General features: G+C 44.5%; 1 protein-coding gene across 1 annotated transcript in view; it reads left to right on the forward strand.

The window, feature by feature from the left end:
• LOC115143056 (lysine-specific demethylase 5B-B-like) overlaps window positions 1-22,983 on the forward strand; it is a 36,323-nt gene that overhangs the window by 4,763 nt on the left and 8,577 nt on the right. The window contains exons 2-19 of the mRNA XM_029683063.2: window positions 2,322-2,399; window positions 3,009-3,131; window positions 3,318-3,488; window positions 4,761-4,886; window positions 5,382-5,481; window positions 6,639-6,739; window positions 6,972-7,130; window positions 7,441-7,560; window positions 7,734-7,892; window positions 8,275-8,456; window positions 8,738-8,900; window positions 9,026-9,145; window positions 9,369-9,566; window positions 15,301-15,482; window positions 15,862-15,986; window positions 16,321-16,471; window positions 17,609-17,729; window positions 18,277-18,632. Coding sequence (XP_029538923.1) covers window positions 2,322-2,399; window positions 3,009-3,131; window positions 3,318-3,488; window positions 4,761-4,886; window positions 5,382-5,481; window positions 6,639-6,739; window positions 6,972-7,130; window positions 7,441-7,560; window positions 7,734-7,892; window positions 8,275-8,456; window positions 8,738-8,900; window positions 9,026-9,145; window positions 9,369-9,566; window positions 15,301-15,482; window positions 15,862-15,986; window positions 16,321-16,471; window positions 17,609-17,729; window positions 18,277-18,632 — 2,735 coding nt within the window. The remainder of the gene's footprint in view (window positions 1-2,321; window positions 2,400-3,008; window positions 3,132-3,317; window positions 3,489-4,760; window positions 4,887-5,381; window positions 5,482-6,638; window positions 6,740-6,971; window positions 7,131-7,440; window positions 7,561-7,733; window positions 7,893-8,274; window positions 8,457-8,737; window positions 8,901-9,025; window positions 9,146-9,368; window positions 9,567-15,300; window positions 15,483-15,861; window positions 15,987-16,320; window positions 16,472-17,608; window positions 17,730-18,276; window positions 18,633-22,983) is intronic.

Consider the following 22,983-nt stretch of genomic DNA (forward strand, 5'->3'; position numbering starts at 1 on the left):
CTCTCTGAACCCACTGTTTAATAGAAAATGAGAGGACTGGAAATACCAACTCTACTCAGAGGGCCCATATCAAAGAAAATACTTTAAAGAAAGTCTTATGTGCATCATACTGTATTTTAACTGCTGGTCCAGTGCCGAAATAAGACTTAGACTTTCATGGTGCATTTATGGTTTCTCAAATGTGTAGGTCTATTTATAAATAGTTGTTAATCACCAACTCTACTCAGGTGATGCTAACTATTGACAGGGTGCCCGTGTCTATTGACATTGAGTACAGTTACATGCGCACAACAATGCGATTATTGTGGATAGTCAGATTAATATAATAGTTTGATTAAAAGATGTACATGCATTTCAAGAATGGTTTCTCTAATAATCCTGTTTACAAAGGACACGTCTGAAATCAGGCTACCTGATGGCACTCTGATAAATGTAGAAAATCGGCAATTAAAATAAACATTCTACCACAGCGACAATGTTATTTTTGAGATGCATATTTGATTACATTTAACGTTTGTGAAAACTACTTCTAAGACTCATGCATTGTTCCATTGACACTACGTGTTAATTTAAAAATATATATTTTTTTGTCTGTAATGTCTTATTCGTTATTTCAAACCCCAGCATGTTGACCACACCGCTCGTGTCGCCAAATGAATTCACACATGCATGTTATTTAATCATTGCACCCACACTGCTCGCGCGGGTTAACGAGGTCCACACTCCAGTCCCATTAGTGGTGGTAATGCACCTTAAAGTTGGATGGCAAATGCCATATAAAGTCCAAAAAATTAGCCTGAAGGAGGAGAGATTACAAGAAACTCTGTTAACCCTTTTATCTGTGGATTAATTGTCGGAGTAGAGGACCTTGTGCATTTTAGGTAAAATAACAACCCAATGTTTATATCCCAGGACAAATTAGCTAGCTATTGCCATAAATGTTCAATACTCTTCGACCTGCCCCAAATTAATATAGTTGGTTCAGAGATCGTTTTGATATTTCAACCTGTGTGTCCTGATTTGCGTGTGGGTGAACAAAATCAACATGTGCATGATTGCTGGTCAGATAGTGCACATGTCTGCGTGCACCATCGCAAGGATGTTTATTTTGTCCACCCACACCAGACATGATCAGGACACACAGTTTGAAATAACAAAATTAACTCTGAACCAACTATATTAATTTGGGGACAGGTCGAAAAGTATTAAACATTTATGGTAATTTAGCTAGCTAGCTTGCTGTTAGTAGCTAATTTATCTTAAAATAGCAACCCAATGTTTATATCCTATCTGAAATGCACAAGGTCTTCAACTCTACCCTTTTATCTCTGGATTAATTGTCAAACCGAGTTAGTTTCTTGTAATCTCTCCTCCTTCAGGCTTCTTTTTTGGACTTTAAATGATGGTTAGCATCCAACTTTAAGGTGCATTACCACCACCAACTGGACTGGAGTGTGGACCTCAGTTCATCTTTCAATCACCCACATGGGTATATGCCCCTAAAAACTAATGAGGAGATGGGAGAGGTGGGACTTGCAGCGCTTCAAACGTCACAAATAGAACCAAGTGCCTGGCTATGCAGACACTCGCGAGCAGTGTGGGTTCATAACCTTTTGTGTACATTTATTTTGCAGTGCATCCTAATAAATGAAATCGAACTGACTTCACTCGTGCTAAAGAGGGAGGCTTGCTCGGCTGGTGCTAGCACAGGTCAAATACACTGTTGTTGAATGTTTATTTAATTTTTATGGCGTTTACATGTCCTAATTCGAAAGGTTGCTCAGAAAACCAGGTGTTTTAATCAGCGTATGCTTACTTTGATTCAGACTTTACTCGGATTAAGATTATTAGAGTAAATTGTTTACATGACTATTGAATAATCTGCCTACTGCCATAATCAGTTTAATATAAAATGATTACTTTGCATGTAAATGTACTGTGTGTCTGTCATGCACCCGTTGGTCAAATATATTTCATATCCACTCAGGTTCTTATTGATCCATCGGGATCAAATTGTTTTATTAATGTGATATTTGAAATCATGTTTGATTGGCATCTAGCCTAGTGTTAATTAGTAAGAGTGTAACCAGAGGAGATATCAAATATGGCTTTAGGCTGAAGAGGAACAGCCAACGTGACTTTCTTAATGGAACATAACCGTGTCACAATGTTCCTAAACACTGTAGTGTAAATAATATATTTAAACATGTATTCAAATTCAGCACCGACTGTTGCTCAATTGATAATGATTCTCCTAAATGGAAGATAAACTAGGAAAAAGGTTTGTCAGTTTGACAAGATGGTGTTGTTTACTCCTGCAGGGATGGCAGCCACCGTTTGCATGCGACGTGGACAGTCTGCACTTCACTCCCCGTATCCAGAGACTTAATGAGTTGGAGGTACGTTCATGTCACTACTTAACTGGTATAGCCATTACAATACTGAGTAAAAATATCATCTACTTTTTTTAAATTATGAATGACTGCATATGTACGTAACCACGTTTTTATTTTGATTAAATATGTGGATTACTTTTTACAATGATGATCCACAGATATTCTGGGGGGGATTTAGCCTTTTGTACATTTTTCTAATTATCCCAGTCTTTCGTAAGTGCTAAAGAAATAAAAGAAAATGTACAAATAAGTAATCTGCGAATGCTTTAAGCCTAATTGAAGGTGATTCGGAAGGCTGCGTTGGCGCATCAAGTGACGTTGTCAGTAGAACAGTGGCTTCAGCAGGCTTAGAACCCACAGCAGCAGGGTGTCTATTGAAGCCAGAGTGCTGATGACATCAGGTTAAAGGTCACTGTGACCCCCTCTGATGAGCTTGTTAAAATGTCAATGTCCTGTCATTTGCAATTAAAAGTAGCACAGCAGGGGATGTTATTATATAAACAATGTTAATAAGGGCATGTAATGCACCATTTGTGATCAATATTATTTGTTTTATGTTGGCAATGTGTAAAATGTACCATCTCTTATTGTGTGTTTGTTCATGTTGAGTAGGCTCAAACCAGAGTCAAGCTCAACTTCCTGGATCAAATCGCAAAGTTCTGGGAGCTACAAGGGTGCACATTGAAAATCCCTCATGTGGAAAGAAAGATTCTGGACCTATACCAACTCAACAAGGTATGTAGCTACAACTTCTGGCACACCCTGGATGCAGGTAACTGGCCAGCTATTCTTGGATAGGATCCAGTGTGCATTTGTGTTATACACTCATATAAGCATGGTGTGTTCTATATGCTTCTTATGTTGACAAATTTGAACACCCACACAATAACAAGGTCATTAATTGGGATGCTCCTTTCCCAGTTGGTGAACGATGAGGCGGGTTTTGATGCGGTTTGCAGAGAGAGACGCTGGTCTAAGATAGCCCTGAAGATGGGCTTTGCTCCAGGAAAGGCCATAGGCTCTCATCTGCGCTCCCACTATGAGAGGATCCTTTACCCCTACAACCTGTTCCAGACTGGAGCCAACCTTCTGGTGAGTCAGATGGGTCTTTCGCTCTCTCTCTTTTTCTCACCACCCTTGTATATTCTACATTCTCTCTTTTCTTTCTCACTCACTCTCTCGCCCGCTCTCCTGTGTCTCCCAGTACTCTCTCTGCAGAGTCATCTTCCACCCCTCCCTCTCATCCTCTTTGTTGTTCTCTCTCGATGGGTAGCCTTGTCTTGGTCCTCTGCTCTGTTTACTATTGTGTAATTTTCTCGAGTTGTCTAAGATTGTGCTGCGTCAAAGGTGTAGATATTGTTCATAGCAAAATGGCAGGTAAATCTCAATTTAATTTGTCCATGTTTTTGCTGTTGATATAAGATCAATTTTCCATCAAATACCTGCTCTAAGAAGAAATCACAAATTAAGTCATAGGCTAGATGAGGCCTGGGATGTTTAAAAAGTATGACTGGAATCCTGAAAATAAACCAACCATTTTCATAGCGTGCTCTCCTCCCCATTGGGTAATTTAAAAAATGTAGTACCGGTTTCCTCTTGTCTCCATGTTTATTTTCATTGAAGACCTCAGTTGTCTCTTGCAGCTTCCCTGATTGTACCTTGGGGCCCTGGTTGGGGTTTTGTGGTTAGCAGCAGCTCATCCTCTCTGCAGTGCTGCATGTCGCTCTCTCTCTCGCTCTCTCTCGCGCTCTCTCTCTCTCTCAGCCTGCTGGCCTTGACCTCTCCTGTTCCCTCCTCCCTCTCGCCCCACACTCCCTGTAGCAAAGTTAATGAGCTAAACACTGTCCTCCTGATATACCAGAGAGCGGAGCGTCAGTGTTCCCATCCCCCACCTCAACCGACAGTGTTGCTGCCTGTCTTCCTCTTTCTCATGTTAGTGGTGTCAACAGAAAGAACAGACCACGTGTTGATCTCGCAAGACAAAAACAAGTATCAATAGTTGAAGCCCGTGTGTAGTGGTGGGTGGATGTTTGTATTGAATGATTGTGTTTATAATCAAGCCACGGTATTCAACAACTCCATTACAATGTCAGACAACTAGACACCTGAACAACCAAATGGCCCTGTTGTATATAGATGCCTGGTTTGTTTTTGTCAAATGGAATTTGTCACAACATAATGGTAGTAGGAGTGACAAGGAGGTAGCAAAGCTCATTCTGTTCAAACAGAATGATTGTCCTTTTCTTATAATTTTCTGACAAACATATCAGTTTGAGATTGGTGAAACATTTCTCATTGATCTTATGGGGACTTTGTGCTGGAAAGCTCTACATGCCCATTCACTCCCCCATGTCTCCCCTACAGAAGCCCACCCTGACCAACGACACGAAGGACACTGACTACATCCCCCATGACCTTCCCCAGCGGCAGTCTGTTCAACCCCTGGAGACCTGCAGCATCGCCCGCAGAGCCAAGCGCATGAGAGCTGAGGTGGGCCTCTTCCCGGGTCTCCATAAGTCACAGTTCTACCGCTAGGTCCCCATAAGTTACAATAAGTACATTCGCTCATTTTTCATGCCTCTGACATGCGGTAATAATAAAAAGTGGTATAATGGCCTACAGCTTTGTTGACATTTTGTTTTAATTATTGTGATATGTTCTACTGGTACAGCATACCCCCACTCTTTGTTTTGCCGGGAAGCAGTATTTCCTTATTTCACCCTGACTATAACTCACAATAGTTCTCGGGTCCTCATAAGACACAGCTCTTCCTGAGCCAATGGATGACTAACACCCTGTAAAACAAAAGCCCAGTGACCCAATGCAGACAAGCGGTGGTTTGCAGCTTTGCATGTATTTCTGGACACCAAACCAAAGAGCTTTTGTGTGTATGCAATTGTGAGCTCATAAAAAGGATGTTGCTATCCCTGAAATTCCTGTCGTGGTCCACATGGCATGGACCCCTCTTCTCTTTCTCTCTGGCAGGAAGGCTGTATGAAGACGGTGACCGAGGAGGACTGTGAGAACCGGCCCAACCTGAGGAGGAGGATGGGCTCCTACGTAGCCAAGCCAGAGCCACAGGCTGGTAAGCTCTGTCCTCTGGCAAAGTTTAGTGCAATGTGAAAGAACTGAATATTTTTCATGAACTAAAAAACAGTTTTTCTGGATTCATTTAAGTCTTGGGAATTATTGCATTTTAAAGAAATGTTTTAAAAGTAAAATGATTTAGAGAATGTACCTTTTTTTTTTTTTACCATATTTTAAATGTATACTGAACAAAAATATAAATGCAACAATTTAAAAGATTTTCCTGAGTTACAGTTCATATAAGGAAATCATACAATTGAAATAAATTCATTAGGCCCTAATCTATGGATTTTACATGTTTGGGAGTATGAAGGCCATGGATGAACTGGGACATTTTTAGTTTCCAGGAACTATGTACAGATCCTTGTGACATGGGGCTGTGCATTATCATTCTGAGACATGAGGTGATGGAGGCAGATGAATGGCATGATAATGGGCCTCAGGATCTTGTCACAGTATCTCTGCGCATTCAAATTGCCATCAATAAAATGCAATTGTTTGGTGTACATTGTCCATAACTTATGCCTGCCCATATCATAGCCCCATCGCCACCATGGGGCACTCTGTTCACAACATTGACATCAGAGTCCCGCTAGCTCACACGACGCCATACATGTGGTCTGTGACTGTGAGGCCGGTTGGACGTACTGACAAATTCCCTAAATAGATGTTGGATGCGGCTTATGGTAGAGAAATTAACATTCAGTTCTCTGGCAATAGCTGTGGTGGACACTCCTGCAGTCAGTTTGCCAATTGCAAGCTCCCTTAACTTGAGACCTCTGTGGCATTGTGTGATACAACTGCACATTTTAGAGTGCCCTTTTATTGTTCCCAGCACAAGGTGTGCCTGGTGTAATGATCACGCTGTTTAATCAGCTTCTTGATATGCCACACCTGTCACGTGTATGGATTATCTTGGCAGAGGAGAAATACTCACTAACAGGGATGTAAATGAATTTCTGCACAAAATTTGAACGAGATAAGCCTTGTGCGTATGGAACATTTCTGGGATCATTTATTTCAGCTCATGAAACATGGGACAAACACTTCATGTTGCGTTTTATTTTTGTTCAGTGTTTATTAGAACAGGGTTGTTTATATTAGTACATACTGTATTCCTTGGCCTCCATTAACAATGTGATAAATGTATTTCAGTGAAAGTGTTACCTGTTCAGGTGAAACAGGAAGCCACCGAGCATGAGGAGCCAATAACAAGTGACAAAGAAAACATGCTGACTAAGAAAAACGACCCCACAGTGAGTAAAGCACCTTTATATATGCTAATGTATTTTAGCTAATCAGGGCTAATTGTCTCTTCATTATTACTATGATGATGGTAATGATTATAATAACCATAATAGGGAGCATTTATACAGGTCAGTTTCTCTCAAAAGTAACTCATCCCATCCACCCACCTGGTTGATCTATGGCAGCCATTTTGCAATGTTTTAGCTGAAAAGTGTGTGTCGCTGTGTCTGTCTGTCTCAGGTGGACCAGTACATGTGTCTGGTGTGTGGCAGCGGGAGCGAAGAGGACCGCCTGCTGCTGTGTGACGGCTGTGACGACAGCTACCACACCTTCTGTCTGATCCCGCCCCTCCACGATGTCCCCAAAGGAGACTGGAGGTGTCCCAAGTGCCTTGCTCAGGTGACAGACTGCCTCTCTCTTCCAGACCCAATTACCATACTACTCTGTCAACACACTCCACACACCCCGTCCACTGGGGAAGCTGCTGAACACTGCAGCAGCAGTAGTCTGGAAATGGAAACTCCAATATTGTTTTCACTGTAAAGGCAAACGCACAGCTCGACAAAAGCATGCTCAAATTCTGCTCTTCTGTTTGTTATTTTCTGTAGCTACTCAATGGAATTCTTCTCCTGTTATTTTATTTATTTATTTATTTAAAGGTGACATTTGCTGTATTAGTGCTTACTTCCCATTCTTGTCTTCCCCACAGGAGTGTTGCAAACCTCAGGTAGCCTTTGGTTTCGAGCAGGCTGGCAGGGACTACTCTCTACGCACTTTTGGGGACATGGCAGACTCCTTCAAGTCAGACTATTTCAACATGCCGGTTCATGTAAGTTTGGCAGTATATGTGGTGTTTAGTAGAGGGAGAACTGGAAAATATTTGGATCCTCCATTTCAAAATATTTTCTCAGTGGCGTGCTTCTGAACTCCAGCCTGATATTGACTGTATTAGATGGAGCTCGGTCGGAAGTTGAGGTAACGGTGTGTCTTTCTGTCTGTCAGATGGTTCCAACAGAGCTAGTGGAGAAGGAGTTCTGGCGCTTGGTCAGCACAATCGAAGAGGACGTTACTGTGGAGTATGGGGCAGACATCGCCTCCAAGGAGTTTGGGAGTGGCTTCCCCATCAGAGGCGGACGATTCCAAGTCTCCCCTGAGGATGAGGTACAAAGGCTCTCTTACAGGTTAACATAGGCTAGGTATTGGGAGGATTATGAAGTTTATTTTACCACAACATCATTGCAACAGTACATCATCTCTGATCTAGAGAGCAGTTTGTCACCTAAAGATAATTCATTTCTTTAGAATCTACCTCTCTCAATATTTTCTAGATCTAGAATTGAGACAATCATTAGCTAGCTAGTAGCTAATAATCACAACCTCCCAGAAATCTATGCCCATCAGAGACCCTGCTAGTATTTATGGTGATATTGGAGTTCTAATGCAGATGAAACCCTTCCCAGTAAAGTAGCATCTCAGACCCAGTATCTTAGACTGTCACCCTGAGTTCAGTCTAGCCTGAACTTGTCCTTTCTCTGACGCTTAGGATTACCTGAGCAGTGGCTGGAACCTGAACAACATGCCCGTGATGGACTCTTCGGTGCTGACTCACATTACGGCCGACATCTGTGGGATGAAGTTACCCTGGCTCTACGTGGGCATGTGCTTCTCCTCCTTCTGCTGGCACATTGAGGACCACTGGAGCTACTCCATCAACTACTTGCACTGGTACAGACAGGTGTCCTCTTAAGGCCCCACAGGCCATCAGTATAGTATAATATGACCTTGTGTCTGGACCTGGGATAACTTGGCCCTCGGTATCAAGCATTGTGTAGAGGTCTAAGCAAATAGTCTCTGCTTCTTTTATTCTGAGGAATCTTTTGAAACCCATATGCTTGTTTACTATTGGAGTTAGTTTATTGGTTGACGTAGTATTAACACACAAGAATACACCTCAAGCTTAAGTGATAACATCAGTGTTTTTGAGACAATGGCATCTGTGTTCTCAGGGGAGAGCCCAAGACGTGGTACGGGGTTCCGGGATACGCTGCAGAGAAGCTGGAGTGGGTGATGAGGAAACTGGCCCCCGAGCTGTTTGAGTCCCAGCCTGACCTCCTGCACCAGCTGGTCACCATCATGAACCCCAACACACTCATGAACCACGGCGTCCCCGTAAGTACCACACCCACCAACAACACACATACAGTGATGAAGGCAGGTGGGTAAGTGAAAAAATATAACATTGTGTGTAGCTATGGTATTGGTCTAACCATGACTTCATACCTACTCTTCTCTAGATTTATCGCACCAATCAGTGCTCTGGCGAGTTTGTCATCACCTTCCCCAGAGCCTACCATAGTGGATTTAACCAGGGCTTCAACTTCGCTGAGGCTGTCAACTTTTGCACCATGGACTGGGTAAGATGCCATGAAGTCCCTCATAAATACCATACAGAAGCTAGTAATTTAATAACCGGAAGATGCTTCTAATGAGCAGTGGACAAAAGCCTTTATACCTTGTAGCTCTTTGGATCAAGTTTGGTTATCACTGATGTAACCAGCACTGTGTATGGATCTTGTTGATGGTGTTAAATCGATGGTAGAGTATAGTTCTAACCCAAAGCCTCCTGCTGTTTCTCAGATGCCCATGGGCCGCATGTGTGTGGACCACTATCGGCAGCTGAATAGGTACTGTGTCTTCTCCCACGACGAGATGGTCTGCAAGATGGCGTCCAAGGCGGACACCACCATGGATGTGGCCCTTGCCTCGGCTGTGCAGAGGGACATGACCGTCATGCTCCAGGAGGAAGACAAGCTGAGGGACAAAGTCAGCAAGATGGTGAGGCCTTCTCATACCGGCACGTACAGTGCATTTGGAGAGTGGTACTGTATGTGTATATATACAATCAAGTTTGGTCACACCTACTCATTCAAGGGCTTTTCTTTATTTTTACAATTTTCTACATTGTAGAATAATAGTGAACACATCATAAAAAATATGAAATAACACATGGAATCATGTAGTAACCACAAAACAAATCAAAGTATCTTTGAGATTATTCAAAGTAGCCACCCCTTGCCTTTGACAGCTTTGCACACTCTAGGCATTCTCTCAACCAGCTTCACCTGGAATACTTTTTCAACAGTCTTGAAGGAGTACCCCACAAAAGTTGAACACTTGTTGGCTGCTTTTCCTTCACTCTGCGGTCCAACTCATCCCAAACCATCTCAATTGGGCTGAGGTCGGGTGGTTGTGGCCAGGTCATCTGATGCAGCACTCCATCACTCTCATTGGTCAAATAGCCCTTACACAGCCTGGAGGTGTGTTGGGTCATTGTCCTGTTGAAAAACAAATGATAGTCTCACTAAGTGCAAACCAGATGGGATGGCGTTATGCTGCAGAGTGCTGTGGTAGCCCTGCTGGTTAAGTGTGCCTTGAATTCTAAATAAATCACAGACGGTGTCACCAGCAAAGCACAGCAAAGCTTCATGGTGGGAAATACACATGCGGCGATCATCCGTTCACCTACTCTGCGTCTCACGAAGACACGGCGGTTGGAACCAAAAATCTCAAATTTGGACTCATCAGACCAAATGACAGATTTCCACCGGTCTGTCCATTACTCGTGTTTCTTGGCCCAAGCAAGTCTCTTCTTATTATTGGTGTCCTTTGTAGTGGTTTCTTTGCAGCGATACGTTCATGAAGGCCTGATTCACACCGTCTCCTCTGAACAGTTGATGTTGGAATGTCTGTTACTTGAATTCTGTGAAGCATTTATTTGGGCTGCAATTTATGAGGCTGGTAACTCGAATTAACTTATTCTCTGCAGCAGAGTTAACTCCGGGTCTTCCTTTCCTGTGGCAGTCCTCATGAGAGCCAGTTTCATCATAACGCTTGATGGTTTTTGCGACTGCACTTGAATGAAATGTTAAAAGTTCTTGAAATTTTCCGTATTGACTGACCTTCATGTCTTAAAGTAATGATGGACTGTCATTTCTCTTTGCTTATTTGCACTGTTGTTGCCATAATGTGTACTTTTACCAAATAGGGATATCTTCTGATAAACCACCCCTACCTTGTCACAACACACCTGATGAGCTCAAATGCATTAAGAAGGAAAGAAATTCCACAAATGAACTTTTAACAAGGCACACCTGTTAATTGCAATGCATTCCAAGTGACTACCTCATGAAGCTGGTTGAGAGAATGCCAAGAGTGTGCAAAGCTGTCATCAAGGCAAAGGGTGGCTACTTTGAAGAATCTCAAATATAAAATATATTTTGATTTAACACTTTTGGTTACTACATGATTCCATGTGTTATTTCATAGTTTGGATGTCTACACTATTCTACAATGTAAAAATAAAAACCCTTGAATGAGTAGGTGTGTGAACTTTTGACTGTGCGTGATATATAAATTCAGCAAAAAAAATAAACACTCACTGTCAACTGCGTTTATTTTCAACAAACTTAACGTGTAAATATTTGTATGAACATAAGATTCAACAACTGAGACACAAACTGAACAAGTTCCACAGAAATTGAATAATGTGTCCCTGAACAAAGGGGGGGGGTCAAAATCAAAAGTAAGTCCGTATCTGGTGTGTCCACCAGCTGCATTAAGTACTGCAGTGCATCTCCTCCTCATGGACTGCACCAGATGTGCCAGTTATTGCTGTGAGATGTTATCCCACTCTTCCACCAAGGCACCTGCAAATTCACAGACATTTTGTGAAGGAATGGCCCTAGCCCTCAGCCTCTGATCCAACAGGTCCCAGACGTGCTCATTGGGATTGAGATCTGGGCTCTTGGCCATGGCAGAACACTGACATTCCTGTCTTGCAGGAAATCATGCACAGAACGAGCAGTATGGCAAGAGGAGGATGTCTTCCCTGTAACGCACAGTGTTGAGATTGCCTGCAATGACAACAAGCTCAGTCCGAAGATACTGTGACACACCGCCCCAGACCATGACGGACCCTCCACCTCCAAATCGATCCCACTCGAGAGTTCAGGTCTCGGTGTAACGCTCATTCCTTCGACGATAAATGCGAATCCGACCGTCACCCCTGGTGAGACAAAACTGCGACTCGTCAGTGAAGAGCACTTTTTGCTAGTCCTGTCTGGTCCAGCAACGGTGGGTTTGTGCTCGTAGGCAACGTTGTTGCCGGTGATGTCTGGTGAGGACCTGCCTTAAAACAGGCCTACAAGCCCTCAGTCCAGCCTCTCTCAGCCTATTGCGGACAGTCTGAGCACTGATGGAGGGATTGTTCGTTCTGGTGAATATCTGAAGTAATTTAGATTTTTACAAATGATTTTTGAAAGACAGGGTCCTGAAAAAGGGACATTTTCTTTTTTTGCTGAGCTTATATACAAAGAAGTTGTTCTAAAAATGATTAAATATACATTTTCCTCATAAATCTACACAATACCCCATAATGACAAAGCAAAGTGTTTTTTTTATTTAAATTTTTACAGAAATACTTTATTCAGACTCTTTGCTAATGGATTTGAAATTGAGCTCGGGTGTATCCTGTTTACATTGATCATCCTTGTTGTTTTTAAAACTTAAGTCCACCTGTGGTAAACTTAATTGATTGGACATGATTTGGAGAGGCACACACCTGTCTATATAAGGTCCCACAGTTGACAGTGCACGTCAGAGAAAAACTAAGCCACGAGGTCAAAGGAATTGTCCGTGGAGCTCCAAGACAGGATTGTGTCGAGGCACAGATCTGAGGAAGGGTACCAAAAAAATTATGCCGCATTGAAGGTCCCCAAGAAAACAGTGGCCTCCGTCATTCTTAAATAGAAGAAGTTTGGAACCACCAAGACTACCTAGAGCTGGCTGCCCGGACAAACTGAGCAATGGGGGAGAAGGGCCTTGGTCAGGGATGTGACCAAGAACCCAATGTTCACTCTGACAGAGCTCCAGAGTTCCTCTGGAGATGGTTTTCCCTTCTCTTCAGAACTTCACCAATCAGGCCTTTATGGTAGAGTGGCCAGACAGAAGCCACTCCTCAGTAAAAGGCACATGACAGCCCGCTTGGGGTTTGCCAAAAGGCACCTAAAGGACTCAGAACATGAGAAACAAGATTCACCGGTCTGATGAAACCAGGATTGAACTCTTTGGGCTGAATGCCAAGCATCACGTCTGGGGAAAATCAGGCACCTCCCAACAGTGAGGCATGGTGGTGGCAGCATTATGCAGTGGCGATATTTTTCAGCAGCATGGACTGGGAGACTAGTCATTTACATTTACATTTAAGTCATTTAGCAGACGCTCTTATCCAGAGCGACTTACAAATTGGTGCATTCACCTTATGACGTCCAGTGGAACAGTAGTGCATCTAAATATTTTAAGGGGGGGGGGGGGGGGGGTGAGAGGGATTACTTTATCCTATCCTAGGTATTCCTGAAAGAGGTGGGGTTTCAGGTGTCTCCGGAAGGTGGTGATTGACTCCGCTGTCCTGGCGTCGTGAGGGAGTTTGTTCCACCATTGGGGGGCCAGAGCAGCGAACAGTTTTGACTGGGCTGCGCGGGAACTGTACTTCCTCAGTGGTAGGGAGGCGAGCAGGCCAGAGGTGGATGAACGCAGTGCCCTTGTTTGGGTGTAGGGCCTGATCAGAGCCTGGAGGTACTGAGGTGCCGTTCCCCTCACAGCTCCGTAGGCAAGCACCATGGTCTTGTAGCGGATGCGAGCTTCAACTGGAAGCCAGTGGAGAGAGCGGAGGAGCGGGGTGACGTGAGAGAACTTGGGAAGGTTGAACACCAGACGGGCTGCGGCGTTCTGGATGAGTTGTAGGGGTTTAATGGCACAGGCAGGGAGCCCAGCCAACAGCGAGTTGCAGTAATCCAGACGGGAGATGACGAGTGCCTGGATTAGGACCTGCGCCGCTTCCTGTGTGAGGCAGGGTCGTACTCTGCGGATGTTGTAGAGCATGAACCTACAGGAACGGGCCACCGCCTTGATGTTAGTTGAGAACGACAGGGTGTTGTCCAGGATCACGCCAAGGTTCTTAGCGCTCTGGGAGGAGGACACAATGGAGTTGTCAACCGTGATGGCGAGATCATGGAACGGGCAGTCCTTCCCCCGGGAGGAAGAGCAGCTCCGTCTTGCCGAGGTTCAGCTTGAGGTGGTGATCCGTCATCCACACTGATATGTCTGCCAGACATGCAGAGATGCGATTCGCCACCTGGTCATCAGAAGGGGGAAAGGAGAAGATTAATTGTGTGTCGTCTGCATAGCAATGATAGGAGAGACCATGTGAGGTTATGACAGAGCCAAGTGACTTGGTGTATAGCGAGAATAGGAGAGGGCCTAGAACAGAGCCCTGGGGGACACCAGTGGTGAGAGCACGTGGTGTGGAGACGGATTCTCGCCACGCCACCTGGTAGGAGCGAACTGTCAGGTAGGACGCAATCCAAGCGTGGGCCGCGCCGGAGATGCCCAACTCGGAGAGGGTGGAGAGGAGGATCTGATGGTTCACAGTATCGAAGGCAGCCGATAGGTCTAGAAGGATGAGAGCAGAGGAGAGAGAGTTAGCTTTAGCAGTGAGGAGCGCCTCCGTGATACAGAGAAGAGCAGTCTCAGTAGTCAGGAGGGAAAGGTGAACGGAGCAAAGTACAGAGATCCTTGATGCAATCCTGCTCAGGACCTCAGACTTAGGTCAAGGTTCACCTTCCAACAGGACAACGATCCTAACCGCAAAGCCAAGACGACGCAGGGAGTGGCTTCGGGACAAGTCTCAATGTCCTTGAGTGACCCAGCCGGAGCCTGGACTTGAACCCGATCGAACATCTCTGGATATACCTGAAAATAGCTGTGCAGCGACACTCCCCATCCAAACTGACAGAGCTTGAGAGGGTCTGCAGAGAAGAATGGGAGAAACTCCCCAAATACAGGTGCGCCAAGCTTGTAGCGTCATACCCTAAAAGACTCGAGGTTATAATCGCTGCCAAAGGTGCTTCAACAAAGTACCTAGTGAAGGGTCTGAATACTTATGTAAATGTGATATTTCCGTTTTTATTTTTTTATACATTTGCAAACATGTCTAATCCTGTTTTTGCTTTTTCATTATGGGGTGTTGTGTGTAGATTTAATCCATTTTAGAATAAGGCTGTAATGTAGCAAAATGTGGGGAAAGAAGGGGTCTGAGTACTTTCTGAATGCACTGTATATACTGTATTCTAGTCCTATCCAATTGAACTATTGCTCTACATATATTATTCTATCCATCTACTGTCCATAATGTCTATACATCCCATTTATTTATACTCTGACATTGCTCTTCCTAATATTTCTTAATTCCATTCTTTAACTTTTTTAGAGTTGTGTATTAGATTACTGCACCGTTTCGCTACACTTGCAATAACATCTGCTAAATATGTGTATGCGACCAATACAATTTGATTTGAAATGGCCACAGTTAACTTTCCTCCAGATGTGTCTATGTGCCCGGGTCATCCCTGTCTCTCCTCCTAGTATGGCTCTAGGTGTGGGTGTCTGTGTGTGATCTCTTTGACACTACTAATCTGTGGGTGTGTGTTGATGACCGTATCTGTGTTCCCAGGGCGTGCAGCGTTCCCAGCAGGCGGAGTACGACCTGCTGCCAGACGAGGAGCGCCAGTGTTCCAAATGCAGGACCACCTGCTACCTGTCTGCCCTCACCTGTCCCTGCAGCCCCGGCCAGCTGGTGTGTCTGCACCATGCCCACGACCTCTGCTCCTGCACCTCCAGCGAACTCACACTCAAGTAAGTCAATCCACAGCCAAGTTAGTTCTAAATGGCCACATAATGTTAATATACATCATGTCCCCCTCATTATGTACATCCCATGTTTTACAGAAACGAGCAGCCAACAGCTCAAATGCAAATTTACAGATCCCATGCACAATTGTATTTAAAAAATGTTCTCGACTAAAATGCCCCTTTTTAAGAACGTGTCAACTTAAAGTAAGGGTCAAAGTTGGAGTGCGCAGCATTGAAACGTCTAAAGGCCTAGACCTTCTGATAAAGACGAAACACTAAAAAGATATGGGTCACCTGGCTAGAAAAATCACCAATTGTGACAGCTGTTACTCAGCCAGGATTAGTCCTCAGAAACACACTAGACCTGTGTCTTGGTCTACAGCTACAGGTTTACCATGGCTGAGCTCTACCCCATGATGGAAGCAGTCACTCTGCGTGCTGAGTCCTACACATACTGGGTCTCCCATGTCAGTGACATCCTGGAGGCCAAACAAGACAAGAAAAGTGGTAAGTTGTAACCCTAAGTAGGATACCTCTGGGTTCAGGCATCTTTGTAATTCAAATGATTCCTTACGTAATAAAACGCTAAATGTTTTGGTTGCTTATTTGCATAACCCAAAGAAGACAAGATGTTCTTAAATGTCTCATGGAATGTTTTGTACTCCTCATCACCCAGATATGTTGTCTTTGTCTAAGGATGCACACAGAATACCAGAATAGTTTAAAATAGATTATTCTCTACCCTTTGCTAATTGTACAGCTTACTTGATCATTGGACCGTGATTCTTTGAATGCATAGATGACTGTTTAAAGCCATGTTGGTTTATTTATGTGTGTTCAGGGTTGGAAGAGCTGCGCTCCCTGGTGGTGGAGGCAGAGGTGAAGCGGTTCCCTCAGAGTGACCTCCTGCGGCAGCTCCGCACAGTCACCCTGGATGCTGAGAAGTGTGCTGTGGTGGCCCAGCAGCTACTCATTGGGAAGAGACAGACCAGGTAGGCCGTGTGTGTGTGTATAAACACACATGATTGATATTATTGTATTATCATGCTTTTTTAATAAAAAGATGTTACCCCCTTTTTCTCCCCAATTTCGATCTTGTCTCGTCGCTGCAACTCCCCAACGGGCTCGGGAGGTGAAGGTCGAGTCATGCGTCCTCCGAAACATGACCCGCCAAACCGCCCGTTATCCCGGAAGCCAGCCAGACCAATTTGTCGGAGGAAACCCAGTTGAACTGACGACTGCGTTAAAACACTGCACCACTCGGAGGCCCATTTAAAATGCTTTATAATGTTAAAATTAGGGATGAACCGAAATTACAACATCCTCCACGACAGAGAACAGTTTATTGTCAAGGGCAATGAATACCATTATCTTGGCGTTAATGGTTTTCGCCTTTGAGTTGTCTCGCTGAAATATTGTTACTCTTTCAAAGGACTGCTCGACTTGAACTTGTTGGAAGTGTGAGCTTAGTTTTTTTTGTTCTAAGTAGTCGCCGAACGTCTGGGGGTAATGCAATTTAAAATTAGTAATTAGGTTTGTGGTATTGAAAGATTTCACTTTCTCCTGTCCTCTGGAAATAATAGCAGCACAAACGTTGCATATGGCCTTTTTGTCATCTTCCTTTGAAACTTCTTCAAAATAGATCCACACAGCAGACATTGTGGGCTAGGTTAGGAATGCTGTGTTGCACATGTAGCTCAGTATTTTTCATGGCGTCATTGTCATCTGCCTACGTTATATAGGTATGCACATCAGCGTTAAACTAGATATCGGGCCCATGCCGATGTTGGCATTTTTAGCAAATATCGTCCGATATGCTTACCGATTTATATTGTGCATTCCTAGTTAACATCCTTTACCATACCTGATTCTTGTGTTCTTAGCCACATAGTTAGCCAAATGATAGCTAATTCTGAAAGCAATAACGTAAGTAAGTAGCCTTGCGCAAGCCTTGGCCTGACAAGCCAGAACAGCTTATAGGGTAGGAGCCAAAGGCAGCTTGATGTACAAGTACACGCCCTGGACAGTACACAAATCTATCGCAGAGCAAATGTGGTTTAGTGAAAATGTATTCCAGCTTGTGTGCCCTGAATGTTAGCCGTGTCTCTGATCTAGTGTGTTGTTGTCAGGTATCGTTCAGGTGGAAGGAAGTCCCAGAGCCAGAACCTGCTGACAGTGGAGGAGCTCAGGTCATTTGTCAGGCAGCTGCACAACCTGCCCTGCAGCATCCGCCAGGCCCCCTTACTTAAGGTAGGCGTTAGGAAGGTTTTACTTGATATATGGTTGACTTAATTACCTTACATACTGACCACACCAAAAGTAAATGTACACATACATGTTATTCAATCATTGCACCCACAATGCTTGTGCACGTCAACGAGCGTCTGCGTAGCCAGGCGCTAAAGTAGAACTTGGTTCTATTTGTGACTTTTGAAGCGCTGCAAGTCCCACCTCTCCCATCTCCTCATTAGTTTTTAGGGGCATATACCCATGTGGGTGATTGAAAGATGAACTGAGGTCCACACAGCATGTTAGTTAAATGACATTAAAGTAAACGCTTGGTGATAGGGGCCGGAGGACCTACTACCACCACAGTAACAAGACAAGTACTTTGTTTCTCACTTCACTAACACACCTGACTCCGCTAAGCAGTCTTGATGAGTTGATTGATTACTTGATGTGACACTAGGCTGGGACAAAAGCCTACCTACAAGCCACCGTAGTCTTTTAGGACCAGGAGAACACTGAAAAACAACTTGAATTGATTAGCGCTTTAACCTGCTTGTATTTCCCCCAGGACCTGCTGACCCGCGTGGATGACTTCCAGCAGAGCAGTGAGCAGCTCCTCTCTGACGAGGCCCCCAGCCCAGTGGCGCTGCAGGGCCTACTGGACCTGAGCTTGGGCCTGGATGTGGAACTTCCCCAGCTGGCCCTGCTCAGGGAGAGACTGGAGCAGGCCCGCTGGCTAGACGGGGTTAAGGGGGCCAGTGTCCGGCCACACAGCCTATGTCTGGACACCATGCGGAGGCTGATAGACCAGGGGGTGGGCCTGGCCCCACACGGCTCAGTGGAGAGGGCTATGGCCCGCCTGCAGGAGCTGCTTACCATGTCGGAGCACTGGGAGGAGCGGGCGCTCCGCCTCATGGAGGCTAGGTGAGAGGCAGACGAGGAGGCGAGTGGCTTAGACAGTACTGTAACTGAATATGCAATGATTTATATATACACTAGATGACTGATAGGGGGTGCTGTGTTTAAGCTACGTCTTGTCACTCATCACCATTTTAGAAAATATTTTGGAAGCTACAGAAATGCCTTTATTAATGTCTACATTATTCTATTACAGACCTTAATGCATACATTTTTACATTTATGTTAAGCTCACATAATATAATGTCTGAAAATATAGAAATGTTTTCCTTAAAGTATCATTTTTAGAGATTACTGTTACTGTCCCCACTACTACAAAAATACTTAAATGCATGTAATTTTGTCCTTAACATTTAATTGAAATACTGTAGAATTCCATTCAGCCACTCAATAGCCAATACATAGCATCAGCAATCCAGGGTTTATATACACTGAGTGTACCTATCATTAGGGACACTATTAATATTGAGTTGCACACCCTTTTGCCCTCAACATCATGAATTCGTCGGGGCATGGACTCCACAAGGTGTCGAAAGCTTTCCATTGGAATGCTGGTCCATGTTGACGCCAATGCTTCCTACAATTGTCAAGTTGGCTGGATGTCCTTTGGGTGGGGGACCATTCTTGATACACATGGGAAACTGTTGAGTGTGAAAAACCCAGAAAATTTGAAGTTCACGAGACACACACTGGTCCGCCTGACCCCTACTACCATACTCTGTTCAAAGGGACTTAAATCTTTTGTCTTGCCCATTCACCCTCTGAATGGTACACATACACAATCCTTGTCCATCTCCTCCCCTTCATCTACACTGACGTGGATTTAACAAATGACATCAAGGGATCATAGCTTTTACCTGGTCAGTCTGTCATAGAAAGAGGTGTTTGTAGTGGTTCTATTCTACATGAAACAATGTACATGGAAAACTCTTGCCCTGAGACAGGGCTGTAGACTCCTAGCTGTAGTAGGAGTCAACCTGAGACAGGGCTGTAAAATGTCTTTCCTGACTTGAGTAATAAAACATTTTTCAAGCGCAACTGAACCGAAAAACCAACTTCTCTGGTTGAAGACAGCCAATGTGGCATCGCTATAAGTCAAAGATTTATTCCTGTGTAAATAGGTTAATTTTGGTCATAAAGTCGGCATCGTCCAAAATGGAGATTTGCGAGATGTAAGGAATCTAGTATGTAACAGATTTCCTTGGGTTGGGCAGCACCATAATGGCGCCGGAGGGAATGGTGGCAGTTTTATGGTCTCCTGGCCAATTGTACTATTTTGTGTTTAAAAAAAAATAATTATGCTGATTATAGGATGCCCCTTTTCCAACAAGTCAGTTTGTAAAATTTCTTCCCTGCTAGAGCTGCCCCGGTCAACTAAGTGCAGTTATTGTGAAGTGTAAATGTCTAGGAGCAACAATGGCTCAGCTGCGAAGTGGTAGGCCACACAAGCTCACAGAACAGGACCGGTGAGTGCTGTAGTGCGTAAAAATCGACTGCAACACTCACTACCTAATTCTAAACTGCCTTTATCAGCAACGTCAGCACGATAACTGTTCGGGAGCTTCATGAAATGGGTTTTCATGGTCGAGCAGCAGCACACAAGCCTAAGATCCCCATGCGCAATGCCAAGCATTGGCTGGAGTGGCGTAAAGCTCGCCGCCATTGGACTCTGGAGCAGTGGAAGCGCTTTCTCTGGAGTAATGAACCACGCATCTAGTAGTACGACAGATGAATCTGGGTTTGGTAGATGCCTACTAGTTTTTTGTTTTTTTTGGTAGCAGTGTATTTACCACCACAAACTGATGCTGGCACTGAGACCGCACTCAATGAGCTGTCTAGGGCCATAAACAAACAAGAAAATGCTCTCCTAGTGGCCGGTCACTTTAATGCAGGAAAAAAAAAACGTTTTACCATGTCACATGTGCAACTAAGGTGAAAAAAAACTTTAGATCACCTTTTACTACACACACGCACATACAAAACTCTCCCTCGCCATACATTTTGCGAATCTGACCAACTCTATACTCCTGATTTACAACCAAAACTCAAACAGGAAGTACCAGTGACGCGCTCAATACAGAAGTGGTCCAATGAAGCAGATGCTAAACTACCAGACTCTTTCACTAGCACAGACTGGAATATGTTCTGGGATTCATCCGACGGCATTGTGGAGTTTACCACATCTGTCACTGGTTTTATTAATAAGTGCATCGATGACATTGTCCCCGCATATGTACATATCCCAACCAGAAGCCATGGATTACAGGCAACATCCACACTGCACTAAAGGTTATAGCTGTCGCTTTCAAGGAGCGGAACACTAATCGGGACGCTTATAAGAAATCCCTCTACGACCTCAGATGAACCATCAAACGGGTGACGTGTCAACACGGGACCAAGATCGAGTCCTACTACACTGGTTCTGATGCTTGTCGGATGTGGCAGGGCTTGCAAACTATCACAGATTACAAAGGGGAAACCCAGCTGCGAGCTGTCCAGTTGAGGCGAACCTACCAGAAAAGCTAAATACCTTTATGTGCGCTTCGAGGCTAGAAACACTAAACTATGCATGAGAGCACCAGCTGTTCTGGACGACTCTGTGATCATGCTCTTCGTAGCCAACATGGGCAGGACCTTTTAAACAGGCTAACATTCATAAGGCCGCAGTGCTAGACAGATTACATTTACATTTAAGTCATTTAGCAGACGCTCTTATCCAGAGCGACTTACAAATTGGTGCATTCACCTTATGACATCCAGTGGAACAGTAGTGCATCTAAATCTTTTAAGGGGGGTGAGAGGGATTACTTTATCCTATCCTAGGTATTCCTTAAAGAGGTGGGGTTTCAGGTGTCTCCGGAAGGTGGTGATTGACTCCGCTGTCCTGGCGTCGTGAGGGAGTTTGTTCCACCATTGGGGGGCCAGAGCAGCGAACAGTTTTGACTGGGCTGAGCGGGGACTGTACTTCCTCAGTGGTAGGGAGGCGAGCAGGCCAGAGGTGGATGAACGCAGTGCCCTTGTTTGGGTGTAGGGCCTGATCAGAGCCTGGAGGTACTGAGGTGCCGTTCCCCTCACAGCTCCGTAGGCAAGCACCATGGTCTTGTAGCGGATGCGAGCTTCAACTGGAAGCCAGTGGAGAGAGCGGAGGAGCGGGGTGGCGTGAGAGAACTTGGGAAGGTTGAACACCAGACGGGCTGCGGCGTTCTGGATGAGTTGTAGGGGTTTAATGGCACAGGCAGGGAGCCCAGCCAACAGCGAGTTGCAGTAATCCAGACGGGAGATGACGAGTGCCTGGATTAGGACCTGCGCCGCTTCCTGTGTGAGGCAGGGTCGTACTCTGCGGATGTTGTAGAGCATGAACCTACAGGAACGGGCCACCGCCTTGATGTTAGTTGAGAACGACAGGGTGTTGTCCAGGATCACGCCAAGGTTCTTAGCGCTCTGGGAGGAGGACACAACGGAGCCGTCAACCGTGATGGCGAGATCATGGAACGGGCAGTCCTTCCCCGGGAGGAAGAGCAGCTCCGTCTTGCCGAGGTTCAGCTTGAGGTGGTGATCCGTCATCCACACTGATATGTCTGCCAGAGATGCGATTCGCCACCTGGTCATCAGAAGGGGGAAAGATTACCAGCACACAAACTCCGAGCATGCACTGACACCTTTAGTTGGTTCTCCCCATTTTGATTTCTAGAAAAACAATTCTTAATCTGTTTTCCCTGTGTTTGTTTGTTTTGTTTTGCTTCACTTATTTGGTTTTCTTCCTGTATTTAATTTTGGTGTGGGTTCTTTTATTTGCGTCTTGGGAAAATTTAGTGGGTACACATGGTGAGTATCTTTTTAGGCTCCAGTTGTTGTTGCTAGTAATGTTTTTCATTTTGGTTGTTGGTCAGTGAACCTTTGTTAGTTCCCCCTTCTGTTTGAGTGACATTTTTGGTTTTCTTGCTGGGGAACGTAACGGTATCATGTGTTTTTTATGACCATTCTAAACAAAATAATAATGTATGTTTTTGATTGTATATTAAATGGATTTATTAGACTGGTGACTATTGGTACTCGTCGAGGCCCAACTAGTCTAATGTTAAATATGCATACAGTCATTTTGATTGTCGTGCGCTTTTTTTTAAGGATGAAATGCGAAAAGTTTTATCTTATGATATTTATCTCGAAGTACTGATGGTGTAAAAACACATTTCGAAAAAGTCAGGGACAGGTGGGTTCAAGGTTTTTATTGAAATTTAAGTTATTGAAATTACAAATTGAAAACGGTGAGATTGATAGTCTTGGCGGTTCTAGTGTTAAGTGTGGTTTGAACTACTGTGGCTGCCATCTTAGCTATGCCACCTTGTCTGCATAGTTG

Source organism: Oncorhynchus nerka, linkage group LG15 (genome assembly GCF_034236695.1).
Source record: "Oncorhynchus nerka isolate Pitt River linkage group LG15, Oner_Uvic_2.0, whole genome shotgun sequence".
Taxonomy (NCBI): Eukaryota; Metazoa; Chordata; class Actinopteri; order Salmoniformes; family Salmonidae; genus Oncorhynchus; species Oncorhynchus nerka.